General features: G+C 43.0%; 2 protein-coding genes across 3 annotated transcripts in view; both read left to right on the forward strand.

Annotated features, from left to right (window-relative positions):
- The first annotated feature begins 1,338 nt into the window (after positions 1–1,338).
- Positions 1,339–8,217, forward strand: C7H11orf52 (chromosome 7 C11orf52 homolog). 2 transcript variants are annotated; one of them, XM_004427337.3, is made up of 4 exons: positions 1,339–1,544; positions 5,519–5,556; positions 6,809–6,861; positions 7,099–8,217. In XM_004427337.3, the coding sequence occupies exons 1-4, from the start codon at positions 1,513–1,515 to the stop codon at positions 7,345–7,347; spliced, it is 372 nt and encodes a 123-aa protein (XP_004427394.1). In that variant the 5' UTR covers positions 1,339–1,512; the 3' UTR covers positions 7,348–8,217. The 2 variants fall into 2 exon arrangements, with proteins under 2 accessions (XP_004427394.1, XP_087289818.1); XM_087433692.1 differs by having other exon boundaries at positions 1,343–1,544; positions 6,809–8,217.
- Positions 8,218–8,633: 416 nt separating this feature from the next.
- Positions 8,634–14,561, forward strand: part of DIXDC1 (DIX domain containing 1) — a 66,995-nt gene continuing 61,067 nt past the window's right edge. The window contains exons 1-2 of the mRNA XM_014785175.2: positions 8,634–8,708; positions 9,799–9,898. Of these exons, the coding sequence (XP_014640661.2) occupies positions 9,833–9,898 (66 nt within the window). The 5' untranslated portion in view covers positions 8,634–8,708; positions 9,799–9,832. The remainder of the gene's footprint in view (positions 8,709–9,798; positions 9,899–14,561) is intronic.

Raw genomic sequence — 14,561 nt, forward strand, 5'->3', positions numbered from 1 at the left:
CCAGATTGTGGAGGGCTTTGAATGTCAGGCTAAGAAGTTTGGGTAACAGGACGAAAAGAAAATAGTTAATGGTAGAGTCCAGAATGGATTTCATGGCCATGAAATAAGATACTAGTGCAATGATCCAGCATAAGGTAATAATAAAATAAGATGTTTTACCATTTGACAATTAGCTGAGAATAAGAAGTAATAATAATAACAATAGCTAGGGCTTACTGAGAGCTTCCCATGTGCCAGGTCCTGGACTAGAGCTTTATACACATTATCTCTTTTAGTCTTAACCACAATCCTGTACGGTTGACACTCTTAATATCCCCATTTTTCATAAGGAAAGAATATGGGGAGGAGTGAAGAGTCCATGGTACTTTCTCTGGAGTGCAGGGCTGAGTGGTAGGTCCTGACTACCCATAAGAGGCACAGAAATAACTGGGCATCTGTGCAAGACACTAAAGATGGGGGTGAGAGCACTGAAGACAAGACTTACAGGTTTCATAAATTCTCCTGGAGCCCATACTTTCTACAGAGGAATTTGCTCAACTGCATCCTAGTTGCTGTTGGTAGGTCCTGACTACCCATAAGAGGCACAGAAATAACTGGGCATCTGTGCAAGACACTAAAGATGGGGGTGAGAGCACTGAAGACAAGACTTACAGGTTTCATAAATTCTCCTGGAGCCCATACTTTCTACAGAGGAATTTGCTCAACTGCATCCTAGTTGCTGTTGAGTGTGGAATGGGTCTTACTTTGGGTCACTGGAAGGAGAAGCTGAGCTGTGTAAGTGGAGATTCTGTAGCTCAGTACTGGGGATGGGGAAGTGAGTGGTTAAGAAGTGCTGAAGCCATTTCAATCATAGAATCATATGATTTTTGACCAGAAAGGAGATTAGGTAATGAGTTCAGTTCTCCATTTTACAGTTCTAGAAAAAAGTGATTTGCTCACATTAATTCCAATAGCAAACGAGAATGTAAAAGGAATCCATTTCCCTAAATTTAAGTTTCCAAGAGACTCCAGTATTCAAACCCAAATTCTGGACAGGGATAATAAGAAACTCATGCTGATTACCTTGAAAGTGAAACTCAATTAAACCTGAGTAGTGCTGGGGAAACATAAGGTAAGACTCTTTACTCCATTATAGAGGATGTATGTATTTCAATGACAGTGTGATGTAGTGGAGAAACATTTCCTCAGGAAACCCAGAGCCCTTTTCTATCTCAGCTTTCTTTTCACTGAAGCTTGAAGCTCAAAGTTCACGGCTTCATCAAAGCAGTTCCAACTCCCGAAGGTGAGCTGGGTCCCACCTGGAGCCCGTGTATGTTCTTCTACCCTTTGGCTGGGAGCAGTCACCTGGGAATCCTTCCAGCAGGTGGCTTCCAAAGTCCAACCTGCTAGGTTGAAATCTGACACTGACAGAGACTCCCTGGGAGCTGCTACTGAAAGCTAAACCGGGAACCAGGAAATGCACAAGCCTTTTTATGTACAAAAACAGCTGGGCTCCCTCCGAGACAGAGCACCATGGGAAACCGGCTCTGCTGCGGGGGAAGCTGGTGAGTAGGGGCAAATGGTGGAGGGTAACCTCTGTAGGTGGACGTGGAGGCCCTGAGAATAAGACAGAGCCTGCAGATAGTTCTCTGCACTACCACATTCCTCTGCCTGGCACCTCCGGGTGCCAACAGCAGAGCAGCACCTCCTTCTGTGCTCTGTCCTTTCAGAAGACCTCAGAAAACACAGCCAAGCCAGCTGTCTGTAAAATGGCCAGAGCAGGGCTGGAATGGTGAATTGGCATTGTTTCTCTTTGTCCTCCTCTTCCTCGCCTTTCCCGTCTCTCCCTTCCCTTCTCTAGTTAACGATAATAATTGTAGCATTTGAGAGCTTACTGTGTGCCAGGCACTTCATAAACAATCTCATTTAATTTTCCCAACAATTCTGAGGGAGGTGGCCTTACTCCCATTATACAGCCAAGAAGCCGAGGCTCGGAGCAGTTAACTAACTTGTCCGAGGTCACATGGCTACTAAACAAATAAATCAAGATTCCAAACCAGGCCTATCTGACTTCCAATCCCACACTTTTAACCACTACATAATACTGCCGCCCAAATCAAGCAAATCAACTTTGGAGAAATATTTATTTAAAAGGGCAGAAGTGGGGAGAAGGAAGCTATCCATGGGACATTCACAACTTTCACACTTATTTGCTCTGTGACCTTAGGCAAATCCTGTAACTTCTCTTTTTCCTCATATGTAAAATATAGATAACATGACCCCTGTTGTTTAGATCACAAGTTTGAAGAGCAGAGGATAGGTGAAAGCCTCACAATAAATTATTAGTGGTGTCTTTCCTGTTCTTTCCCAGAGTTGTCATCACTATAAACTCCTGGACCTGGTTATATCCTGTCCACTACCTTCTTAGCTATACCATCCCCCACCTGGGTCAGTCTTGAAGATGTCTTGTTTATGAGTAAAGCATTATTATATTTAGAGAGATAGGTGAGGTACATTGAAAAGTGCATATGATTTGGAGTCAGTACATTGGATTCAAGTCCTGTTCCTACCACTTATTCATTTATCCATTCATTTATTACACAAATATTTTTTTGACCATCTATATGTACCAGGAATAGTGATAGATGCAGAAGACATAGTAATAATAGGAAATTTGGTACCTAACTTCTTGAGTAAGATACCGAGGTTCTAGGGCCTTAGTTGACCCATCTGTAAAATAGGAACAATCATATGTGTTTCCCAGAATGTTCTCAGGATTGAAAAAAACAAACAAAAGCACTTTTTAAACTCTGAGATGTCACACAAACATAGGACATCTAGAAACATATAAAAGCTTCTAGGAAAGGGGGTGTAACAGCTTCATTCACTCCCTTTCTTCCCAAGTCTTCATATTCTTCATTTTTAGTTATTTCTTCCTCCGATGGTGGTAGTCACAGTAGTCAGCTTTTGCTGTCGCTCGTCATATGCAATGTACCAAGCTGAGTATTTTACATTTATTATTTTATTAAATTCTCACAATAATCCCATGAGGTTTAGGTTCTATTATTATCCTCCTTTTATTAATAAGAAAATGGAAGCCTAATGAAGTTAAAAACTTGCTGAAGGTCACATAGCTAGTCTGATAACATAAGTCTGACTCTAGAGCCTGGCTAGAAACACTACACCAGATATTCTAACCAAAATATATTTTTTTCCTCTTAAAATATTAGTAGGACTGGATAAATATATTCTCTATTTTTCATTATCTCAATAAACTTCCAGAGACTTAAAGATACTGTGATAATTGAAGAGATTTTTATTTTAAAATATTATTTGTTTTATTTTCTGATTACAAAAGTAATACACATTCACTGTAGAAAATTGGAAAAAACTGAAGAGCAGAAAATGAGAAGCAACCATAAATATAAGCACCCAGAAATGACATGAACATTTTAGTATATTTCCATGTAATCCTTTTTAAATGCCTATGTACATAGTTTTTATCCCCAAACATATTATCCTTTTATTAACTTAATAAAGAGTAATTTTCCATGCTATTAGGTGTTCTTCCAACATCTTTCTTAAATGGATGTATAATGTTCCATTGATTGGAGATGCCATTTATTTAATCAGTTCCTAATGTAGGACATTTAAGATATTTCCTATTTTTTGCAATTATAAATAATGCTACAATGAGCATCCATATTTGCACCTGTCTGATTATTTCTTAGGATAGGGAATTGCTACATCAGAGGGTATACAAATTTATGTTTAAGGCTTCTTATACTTACTGCCGATTGCATTCTAAAGAGATTGACCCAATTTTTATTTTTGCTACCAGTATAAGAGAGTGCCCATTTAGTTTCCTTAATTCTGAGCTAAAAATAAAATCCTATCACCTATGAGTCTAACTGAATATTCTGTTTGGGTTGTGTCCAGGCATTGTGCAATATCCAATTTGGGAACAGACTCTGTTCACTAAAATTGGGTCTCCCAAGTCTGTGTTATTCTAGAATTAATATTCTCTTTATCCATTTAAGCAGAAGTAAGTAGGAAGACAGTAGTGATGAGGGGCAAAGAATGAGAGGCTAGGATAAGGCTATGACTAGGCAGTGGTATGAGAAAGGAGCTGAAGTGGCAGAGGAGGAAGTAGAAAGACCCAGAAGGGGCTTCAGAGCTTTTCTTCTGAACCACCTGTTCAGATGGAGACTCTAACTTCTCTTAACTCAGCAAGCTGCATTAAAACCAAAAATCAAACCAAAACACAAACTTCTGTCAGATATTTGCGGAAAAATCCTGATTATTCCACACCAGTAAAATAAACGTGATTTAGAAGTTTCCCTCCCTCTGTTTATTTTTATTTTTTTGTTTATTTATTTTTTTGTGAGGAAGATCAGCCCTGAGCTAAGGTCCATGCTAATCCTCCTCTTTTTGCTGAGGAAGACCGGCTCTGAGCTAACATCTATTGCCAATCCTCCTCCTTTTTTTTCCCCCCAAAGCACCAGTAGATAGGTGTATGTCACAGTTGCACATCCTTCTAGTTGCCGTATGTGGGACCCGGCCTCAGCATGGCCGGACAAGCGGTGCGTCTGTGCACGCCTGGGATCGGAACCCGGGCCGCCAGTAGCGAGCACGCACACTTAACCGCTAAGCCATGGGGCCGGCCCCTCCCTCTGTTTATTTTTAATTAGTGAAAGAAGGAAACTTCCCTGAGGAGACAGAAGTCAGACAAATAGGGTTGGCTCTCGTGAGAGTCTGAATTGTGCTAGCAAGAGAAAGCATCCGGAGTAAGCCCCAAACTATTCAGCCTATTTCCTCAGACAAGTGTTGTTTCTCTGGCCATCAAACAGTTGACAATCACGTAGACACACTGGCTCCATCGGGGACCCCAGGGGCTCAGGAATGAATATAAGAGGTCTGTCCTGGAGCAAGGGTGGGGTAGCTGAGTCACTCACCAAATTCAGAGCTCCCTGTGCTGTGGACGTTAAAGGTTAAACCTCTCTCACTTTCTCTGTTAATTAAAAACAAGGACAGGGAAGCACGGAGGGAGTCACCTGTTAGGAAAACGCTGTGAGGGGCCCTAACTAGTTAGCCTTGGTTGTGGCAGCTTCTGTAACTCCCAGAATGAGAACCCCGGGTTGGCAGAGACCCTGAAAGAAAAGTGCCAAAGAAGAAGCAAGAGGGTGTCTGAATCCAGGAATATCCCATTATTTGGCAGGTTTCCCTTACCCTCTGCTGGGATTAGCCCATTAGACAATCCCAGAATAGCCCTCAACCCAGCTACATCCCTGGCACATAGTGCCTGGGGCTGTATTTTGGGTTTGGTTATGTCAGTTGTACCACTCCACCTTCCAGAACTATCCTTGGGAGAGGTGTGGTACCCTTGATAAATGCTTTGGGGCTGGCTTAGGGTGAATCTTTGTTAGAGGGAGGTGAGGGAAGGTCATCCCAGATTGTTAAGGAGACCACAGAGCAAATGATGGAGGGAAGACAGAGGCCAGGGCTCTTACACATGGGTGATCTGTTTTTTCTTTCACAGGAGCTGCCCATCAACTTTCCAGAGGAAAAAGAAAATGGGTAATTGGTGCTGTTGGTATTGGGAGAGTTGGGGCGGGAGCAAATTAGAGAAAAGAAGATAATAGAACCGGTGTCTTTGGAAAAGACATAAGGGTGGAAAAGAGGGAGTAGCCTTGGAAGGAACAAAGGGAGATGCTACACCAAAGAGAATCTTTAGGTTACCGGGTTGAAGACCAGCTCTGAAACTCTGGTCTCATTCTTCCCATTATCTCTGAGTGGCAAGGTTGGTTGCTTATTTTGTCATTCATCCAGCAAAAATTTACTGAGCACTTATATTGTATGTGAGGTACTCTGCAGTGTCCAAAGGAGGCAGAGTGGCACAAGAGGAAGGACACACTGTCTCAGCCCTATAAGAGCTGAAAATCAAGTTTGAGAGATAGATATATGTAAACAAGTCATTGTAATGCCATCTACCAGCGCTAAAATAGATGCATACTCCTCCCGTTGGGGAATGGGAGATAACACCAATGTCGAAGGAATCAGCAAGTTTACAAGTTGAAAGAGGAGCAGGGAGGAAAGGATATTTTAGGCAGGGGAATTACCTCATGCAGAAAAAAAAGAAAGAAAACAGAGAAGAAACAGGCTTGATTGAAAGTGACCAATTGTTTGGTGTGGTTGAGCACTTACCACATTGCACTGTGATATTCTGTATACTTATTTGTCTCCCCTAGTAGACTGTAAGCTCCCTGAGATAGAGGAAACAGCCTATTCATCTTTCGATCCCCAGAATGTGGCACAAAGCCTGGCATATAATGGGCTCTCAACATATATTTGTTGAATTATGTTAGGGGCCGGTGAAAAACAAGGATGGAAGATATTATGGGAAGATTGTGAAAGGGCCAGATTGCATACCCTGCTAAGGAGTTTCAATGTGGGAATGGTAGAAGTGAAAGAGGCAGGGAGATTAGTTAGAAGCCCACCATAATAGTCTAATAGGGATTCAAAGAGGGCAATCTGGGCCGGCCCCGTGGCTTAGCGGTTAAGTGCGTGCGCTCTGCTGCTGGCGGCCCGGGTTCGGATCCCGGGCGCGCACTAACGCACCTCTTCTCCGGCCATGCTGAGGCCACGTCCCACATACAGCAACTAGAAGGATGTGCAGCTATGACATACAACTGTCTACTGGGGCTTTGAGGAATAAAGATAAATAAATAAAAATTAAAAAACAAACAAACAAACAAAAAAAAACAAAGAGGGCAATCTCAGTAGAGACAGGGAAGAGAGAATGGATTTAAGTCGGATTTCTTCCTCTCAGGGAGCCAAGGAAGACGAACACTGAAGCAGCATCAGCAGCAGATTGGCACCAAGGTGATGACAGGCCTCGGTCCCCTCCAGAGGGCTGCTCAGAAATGGGATCCCAGGACTCAGCTTGTTCATCCTGGGACAGACACATCTCAGTTATCTGTAGAACTTGCTGATTCTGCCCATCCTCCTCTGCCCCCCAAAGGAGCAAAGCGAAGGGACCTCAGTGTAACTGACCCTGCATTGGAGATGAGGGGCAAAACCAAGCTGAGAACCTCCCTTAATGCTCTCCCTTCCTCTCAGGGCCATGACACAACAGGACATACGTCCAAGCGGGTGTTAGGGCAGCCTGCATCTCAGGAGAGGAGTCAAGGCCTCAGGTCGGAGGAGAGCAGCTTACATTACGCAGACATTCAAGTGTGCAGCCGTACCCAGCCACGCTCTGCCGGGGAGGTGAAGCATCTGCAGTTAGAAAACGCTACAGAGTATGCAACTCTTCGCTTCCCCCAGGCCACACCCCGCTATGACAGCAAAAACGGGACCCTAGTGTGAGCCTTGGGGAGGAAGGATCGGTTTCCATCATTTCACCACTACTCCTGGGGAGAATCTCCTGCTTTGGGGAATTGGCTGGTGGCCCACGGGACGGCGACCATGTTTTAAGCTTAAAGACTCCAGAGCCCTTGGAATTTTGAGTGTCCCCAGTCTTGCTCTCTCCCCTATTCCTATCTCTTATTTGCCACCGTTAGCTTGAAGTTGTATTTGGGTTAGCTAGGGGTGGATGGAGTTCCACAAAATGAGGGGGCTAGATTGAGTGTACAGGAAAGGAGGTTTTTGATCCCTACTTTTGTTCCTGCTCTCAAAAAAAGTGCAGAAAGAACAGATTACCCCTTAAGCACTTAGCTAATTTTGTTGGACTTAATTTAACGGTATCTCTTGTACACAACTTAAACTCCAAAGTTGAAGAAGAGATGCTCTGGAAAAGCATTCTGAGCTCTTGTACACAGCCTCCAGGGCTGGCGTGGGCAATTTCCTCAGTGGGTGGGTCAGGGGTCCCAGACCTAAAGAGACAAATGAGGGGAGGGGCTGAGGCATGGAGGGAGAACGCTTGGACCGTCAGTTACAAGGACCTGAAGTCACTGATACTGACAGTACCGCGTGGCCCAGAAACTCCCCTTAGCTGGACTGCTGGCTCTCGCACGTGCAGAGCCGCTAGGATCAATAAATCGCGCAAGGAACACGCCCGGTGCATTTTCTGGGGCGGGGGTTCTGCGTGCTCTGCGTAAAATGAGGGGGCTAGGTTGAGGTGAGCTCAACCTAAGGGCGGTCCGGACGTCCAACCGCTTCGCCCGAGGCGGAGGGGGTGTGGTTTGGACGGACAGGAAGCGGTCTCCTATCTGTCGTAAGCCGAGCTCTCTGGGCGGGGTCCGGGTCGGCAGGAGGCGGGTCTGCGCAGGCAGAGGGTGGGGTTCCGGCCGGCAGGAGGCGGGTCTGCAAGGCAGGGGGTGGGGTTCCGGCCGGCAGGAGGCGGGTCTGCAAGGCAGGGGCGGAGTCATGACAGCCAGGAGGCGGGGTCCCGGCCGGCAGGAGGCGGGGCGGCTCAGCAAGAGGCGGGTCAGGACGGGCAGGGGGCGGGTCAAGGCCGGCAGGGGTCGTGGTCTGGGCCATTAGGAGGCGGGCCTGGAAGGCAGGGGGCGGAGTCTAGGACTGTAGGAGGAGGGGTCCTGGCCATCAGGAGGCGCGGTTCAAGCCGGCAGGGGGCGGGGCCCCGATCCACTGGAGGTGGGCAGGGCCTGGGCCGGCCTCCGCGTCACCATGGCAGCGGGAACGCAGCTGCGACGCTATAGCAGGAGGAGGCCGTGCTCAGAAGAGCTGGAGACTGAGCTGCTGAACCAGACGGATCGATGATTTAAGAGGTAGGTGCTGAAAGGTGGAGGGTACCTGGGAAGTGTTATTACCACCGGTTGAGCATCCAGGTCAGAACTGGGGACACACGGAAGGACGAGGGTGGGGTGGGAACACGGAGGAGGAAATTTCAGGTTCCGAACCCGCTCCAAGCTGACAGATTCTTGGTGTGCCGTTCCTGATTCAGACTTTCAGAGCTTGGAGACAAGTGAAAATGCACTTCCCTTTCTCAATCTGTACCCCATCCTCCACAAATACTGCTGCCCCTGGGTTTGTCCCTGAGAGGAACTATTCCTTAAGATGGATAGAGTACTGAAAATGGAATCGCAGCACAAAAAAGTTAGTAATAATAATATCGACTTCATAGAGTGTTTGTGAGAACTTAAAGCACTTGGTACAGTACATAGTATGTAGGCAAATTTTGGCTTCCATTATCATCATCGTCACCACCACTCTTTTCCTGGCTGTTCTCTGGCACTGACTTAGTGCAAGTGGATTCATAAGAGGTGGCTAGAAAACTGCCTCCACCACTAATTGGCAGAGCAACTCCCTAGCCTATTTCCTATTAGCTGGGGGTAATAAAATGAACTCTGTTTCCAATAAGATGAAGTAGGTGCTAGCACTTTGTAAACTTAAAGTGCTGTATAAAATTTTCTGCCTTAGAACATAAATGCTGCCTTTCTAGGTTAAAACTGAATTCCTGAGGATGAAGGGAAGTGCGGGTCAAAAGCAGAGCTCCCACTATTTCTTCTGATTGTCTTCGAAATCTTTCCTATGGTCTTTGACTGATAAATGTAGGGAAGAAGGAAGATGCATCCTTGCTATTGACTAATGATGGGGAAGCATTGCTCTTTATTACTATTAAAACCTAAGTGACTAGTTTTAAAAATGCCATTGGGATAGCCCTGTTGTAATCATAACATCTTAGGCTGAATTTCCTGCTAAACGGGGTCCTATTTCTGATACTTCTAGATGAAGTATCAGTTGGTACCTTAAGTTGGTAGGTTTGGGGCAGTGGCCTGACCCTACTAGATTGGTTTAGCTTTTGGAATTTTTTTTCTGTCCTGTATTTTTGCACATTTCTTCCTCTCTTATCTTAAGGAGGCCCTGATCCGGCTCTTCTAGGGACCTGAAGATGGGGACCCAAGTGGTTAAGAGACTGTGTAATTCCCTGCTGCCAGCAGAATTCCCAACACCCTCTGTAAGTTTCTGGTGTGCTGTTGAGAGGAGTGTGATGATATTAATGGCATTTCAGTGCAATTCTACAACTAGGGGATTTCTCCATCACGACTCAGATCCTGGAACAAAATTGTAATATATTTGCTTTCTTTTCTTGCTTCCCCTTCTTGTGGAAATTCTAGTTCACTTGATTCATTATGTTTTTCTGGAATTAATAAAATTAGGCAGAGGTTGAAAATTTCTAGCAATTAATAAGAACATATGCATTGTTTAAAAGATTTAAATAATGTTTGTTATAGAAATAATACATGTTAATTATAGAGCATTTGGGAAATATTGCAAACCATGATTTAAAAAACAACATAATCCTCCCATCCAGAAGCAGTCACTGTTAATATTTTAGAATATTTTCTTCTAGTCTTTTTTTCTATGTATATTATTTAAATATTTGAGATCTTATTATGCACACATTTTTTGACTTTGCTTTTTTAATTTAATGTCTGTTAATTTGAAATTGTTAAAATGTTTGTTTTAATATGGGTACAAATGTTTGGTAAACATTATAATGGCTGTAATTTTCTTGACCATTCCTCTGTTGTTCGATTTTTAGGTTCTCCTCCCCATTGTAAATAACTGATTGATTTTTTCATTTAAGGCTTTTTTTTCTTATGGTAGAGTCCTGGAAGTAGAATCCTTAGGTCAAAGGATGTGAACATTTTAAGTAATAAGTTATCTCTTAAAAGAAGAATTGTGGTGTCAGATTTTGTATACATTCTTCAGAAGGCAGAGGGACATCAGTTGGGAGATAGAAAGGTCCTTGATAGAAATCTGGCTACCTCTTGCAATGAAACGCTGGGTTTGGCAGAAAGATTATTTCATGATAGTCTAATTAGTAATGTGGAGCCCTAACACATTATGAATGGCAGTCCTGAGGCATGAGGGCATTTACCCTGTTTTCATAGTCGAGAAACTCAAGGGTCACTTCCAAAATATCCACCAGATGTCGCTAGTCTTAATCTAATTTTTACTCACAGGATAGCTGGCAGATAACTTTTGAAATATGAATTTAAAAAATTCATGTAGAATATATTTGCATATCTGCTTTGGTACAGTTTATATTAAGCACTAGCATCTGGTGATTACTTTGGCGACATCCTACTTGGTCTCTCACCATTCTGTCTCTTTTTTCCTTTTTCTACCCACTCAGTCTGTCACACTCACCCTGTACACTTGGTCCCCACATACTAATATTGGATTCTTAGTTTTACTAGTCTTCGTTTTCCTATTCTTTCTTTCAGTCTTGTTTCTTGCCTTTGTGTGTGTGTATTTATGTGTAACTGTGAGTTCTTGAAGTTTTTGCTAAAAGAATAGGACCTGGCATATAATGACATATAATAGGTGCTCAATGTATATTTAATGACAGAATACCTTGATGAAAGAGAGGAAAATGTAAGAGGAAAATGTAAAATGATACCAGAAATTATTTATATTTGTCTTGGAAATACCATAAAAGAGACAGAGTCACATTCCTAAATCAACTGTAATTAAGTGCTAAATGACACAGTATAAAGCATGCTATGACCTTTGAATTTTAAAGAGAGGAAGAGTCATTCGTTCATTCAGCCAATATTTATGGAGCGTTTACTATGTGCCAGGAAATATTCTTGGTTCTGGAGATAAACCAGTAACAAAACATACAAAATTCCCTACTCTCATAGAGCTTACATTCTGGACAAGGGGAGGCTGACAATAAACAAATAAACAAGTAAATGTAGATTATGCAAGATGGTGATGACAGCTAGGAAGAAAAATAAAAATAAATCAGGCAAAGAGGTTTGGGAGTGCCCAAGTGAGAGGGTGTTGTCATTTTAAATAGGGGGGTCAGAGAAGGCCAAAGAAAGTGACATTTGAGCAGGAATGAACCATAGGTCATCTCAGAGATGAGTGATCCAGACAGATTAAGATCACATCTGTCTTGATTTTAACAAAATCAAGAGTGGTCACAGGAGTTTCACGAGGAAGTGGAACTTGAACTAGGCATAGTGAAGATTTGCCTAGAAGTGTGGGACATTCTAGGCAGAGGGACAGTTGTGAATCCATGGAGGTGAAAATGAGCCTTGTAAATCTGTGAGACAGTGAGGAGCCTGCTAACCTGAGCACAGGCAATCTGGGGGGAGGCCTTAAGAGCTGGGCATGAGGAATTTATATCTGACAGGCTAGGAAAAGGGAGTGTTTGAAGACATTTGAGCAGTTGATCAGCAAGATGAATGTATAGTCTAAGGAAGATTAAAGGGTGCAGACTGGCAGAAAAAGCAGTTTAGGAGCCAGGACCCGTTTCGGACCTTTGCAGGTAGATGTGAGCCCTTCTGTGTATATTTATGCTGATGTCTCTGAAGAGAAATGCAATAGAAATTTAAACATATGTTACTGCCAAGGAACTTGCTAAATGTGAGAAAACAAAAAGATTAAGAAATTATTTCAGAGAGTCATTTAAAACATTTCCATTGACAATTTTAATTATTTGTTTCTTCAAACTGCCTTTCTGCTTCTTTATATTCATTAATGGTTGCCCATAATAGATGTGTTAAATTTTACATAGGTGTGAATTTCACACATCTTACTTCTACATAGAGAGAAGTCACAGTCAATATTTTCACCAAATGACAGTTCTGTTTAAGGCTCAAAGTCTTACTTAGGCTAACATGTTATTATCTGTATTAATATAAGTGATGAATGAGTTTGCCAATGTCTCCTGCCCTGGCTCATTCATTCATTCAACTAAAAACATTTACTGAGTACCTTCTATACTGCAAGCATCATATAAAGTATTGCATAATGATTAAGACAGTGGACTTTGGCTTCACCACTTAGTAGCTATAGGGTCTGGGGCAAATTGCTTATCCTCCAAACCTCCCTTTCTTCATATCTAAAATGAGGATAATAAAAAAATCTACCGTTTATGGTAATTGTGACCATCAGATGAGCTAATGTCTGTAAGTGCTTAGTACAGGGCTTGGCACAGAGTAAATGCTCATTTTGCTATTATTGCTGTTGTGTATAGATATTTGGGTAGCTTTCAGTTGGTGAGGGAAGTATCTGCCATTATTGTTAAAATAATGCAGGACTGAGGAAGCCTGGTATAATTTCAGAAATCAGGCAGCAAGGCAGAGATATGCAGAAAGCAGGTGGTTGGACACTCTGCCTCTCCTTCCAGGCAGAGTGAATCACAGGCCCGCAGCCGTGGGAGTGGTTCCAGCTACCGGGACTGACTTGCAGTTTTCTCATGTATCAGCACTACGGGATGCAGACTGTTGTCTTAGTTATTCCTAGTTCTTTTAGCTAACCCACTTATTCTCTCAGCTCTTATGTTGATATCACAATAGGGTAGGATGGAGAAGATGGAAGGAATAGTAAATGTTAGTTTTGCTTAGAGCTCAAGCTCAATGCTTAACCTGGGCCACTTTCTAAGGCAGACCATGATAAATATGGTGAACGTATCTTCTGAGCAAAAAAATGAGATTATATGGTCCAACAGGAATTTTGTGCTTTTTCCAAGTGTGACAGGCAGACTATATGTGAAAATACTATAATTTTTGGAACATTTCAATAGCTGTGTGGGGACAATGGATCAGAATATTTTGAAATTGTACTATCTAAATGAATTGAAATGCCATTTAAATTTTAGTTCCATATTTGCATTAGCCACATTTCAAGTTTTCAGTAGCCACATGTGGCTAGTGCCCACTGGATTGGGCAGCACAGATATAGAATATTTCCACCATCGCAGAAAGTTCTGTTGGACACCACTGCTGTAGAATGCGTGGTTAGTATTATTATAGACTTTCAGGGAATACTGCAATCTTGGACCATATGCCCTATAATAAATCTTGTGTCCATTTACCACAATTCTCTCTAATTCATCCAGCATGCTGTGAGGTGCAGGGCAAATAGCACAGGGCTGGGTCTCAGAGGTCTTTGGTTCAGATCTTAGCCCCCATACAGACCTGCTGAGTGTGAGCACCTCTGCTAGCCTTGGCTCCTTCATCTGTGAGATGAGAGAGTTGGGCCACGTGAGATCTTTTTTTTGGAGCTTTAAAATTCAGTGATTTAATATCTTTCCCCAGGAACAGAGCTCACAGGTCCTACTTTGATAAATGACTTGTTGTTGGAGAAACAGTGACTTCTTGGTGTAGATAACTGTCATCAGGACCTCCCTCTGATGTCTCAATATTTTCTGCTGTGTCCAAAGCATGCTAGGCTAACAAATCAGAATCCTCTATCCAGGGATCTACCAACTCGGTGTTTTGGTTTTGCATCACTATGCATGTAGATGTGTTACGTGCAATTTTATGCTGTTGGAAGTTGCATACTTCTCTTTAAAAAGGGCCTTGTTGCATTAACATGGGTTAGTGACTCACCTGAGAGTGTTACATCATGAACTGTGGTCACAGTGAAGGGAGTTCTTGGCAGCTAAATTCCCAGCTAGATTATGAAGGACAGTGGTCTTCTGACTTGTGGGTGGCTGAGGTTCAGTTTGATTGGGTGTCACGGCTTTTCCCCAGCCTTAGCCAGAGCTGAACTCACAGCATTCAACCAGCAGCAGCCACTGAACACCTCTACCGACCTTCTGCTTCCTGCTTGCTGTGGTCAGAGGGAGGTGTGTCTTTTCTCAGAAGCATCTTTGT

This window comes from Ceratotherium simum, chromosome 7 (assembly GCF_057802395.1).
Source record: "Ceratotherium simum simum isolate JZ-2026a chromosome 7, ASM5780239v1, whole genome shotgun sequence".
Lineage (NCBI taxonomy): Eukaryota > Metazoa > Chordata > Mammalia > Perissodactyla > Rhinocerotidae > Ceratotherium > Ceratotherium simum.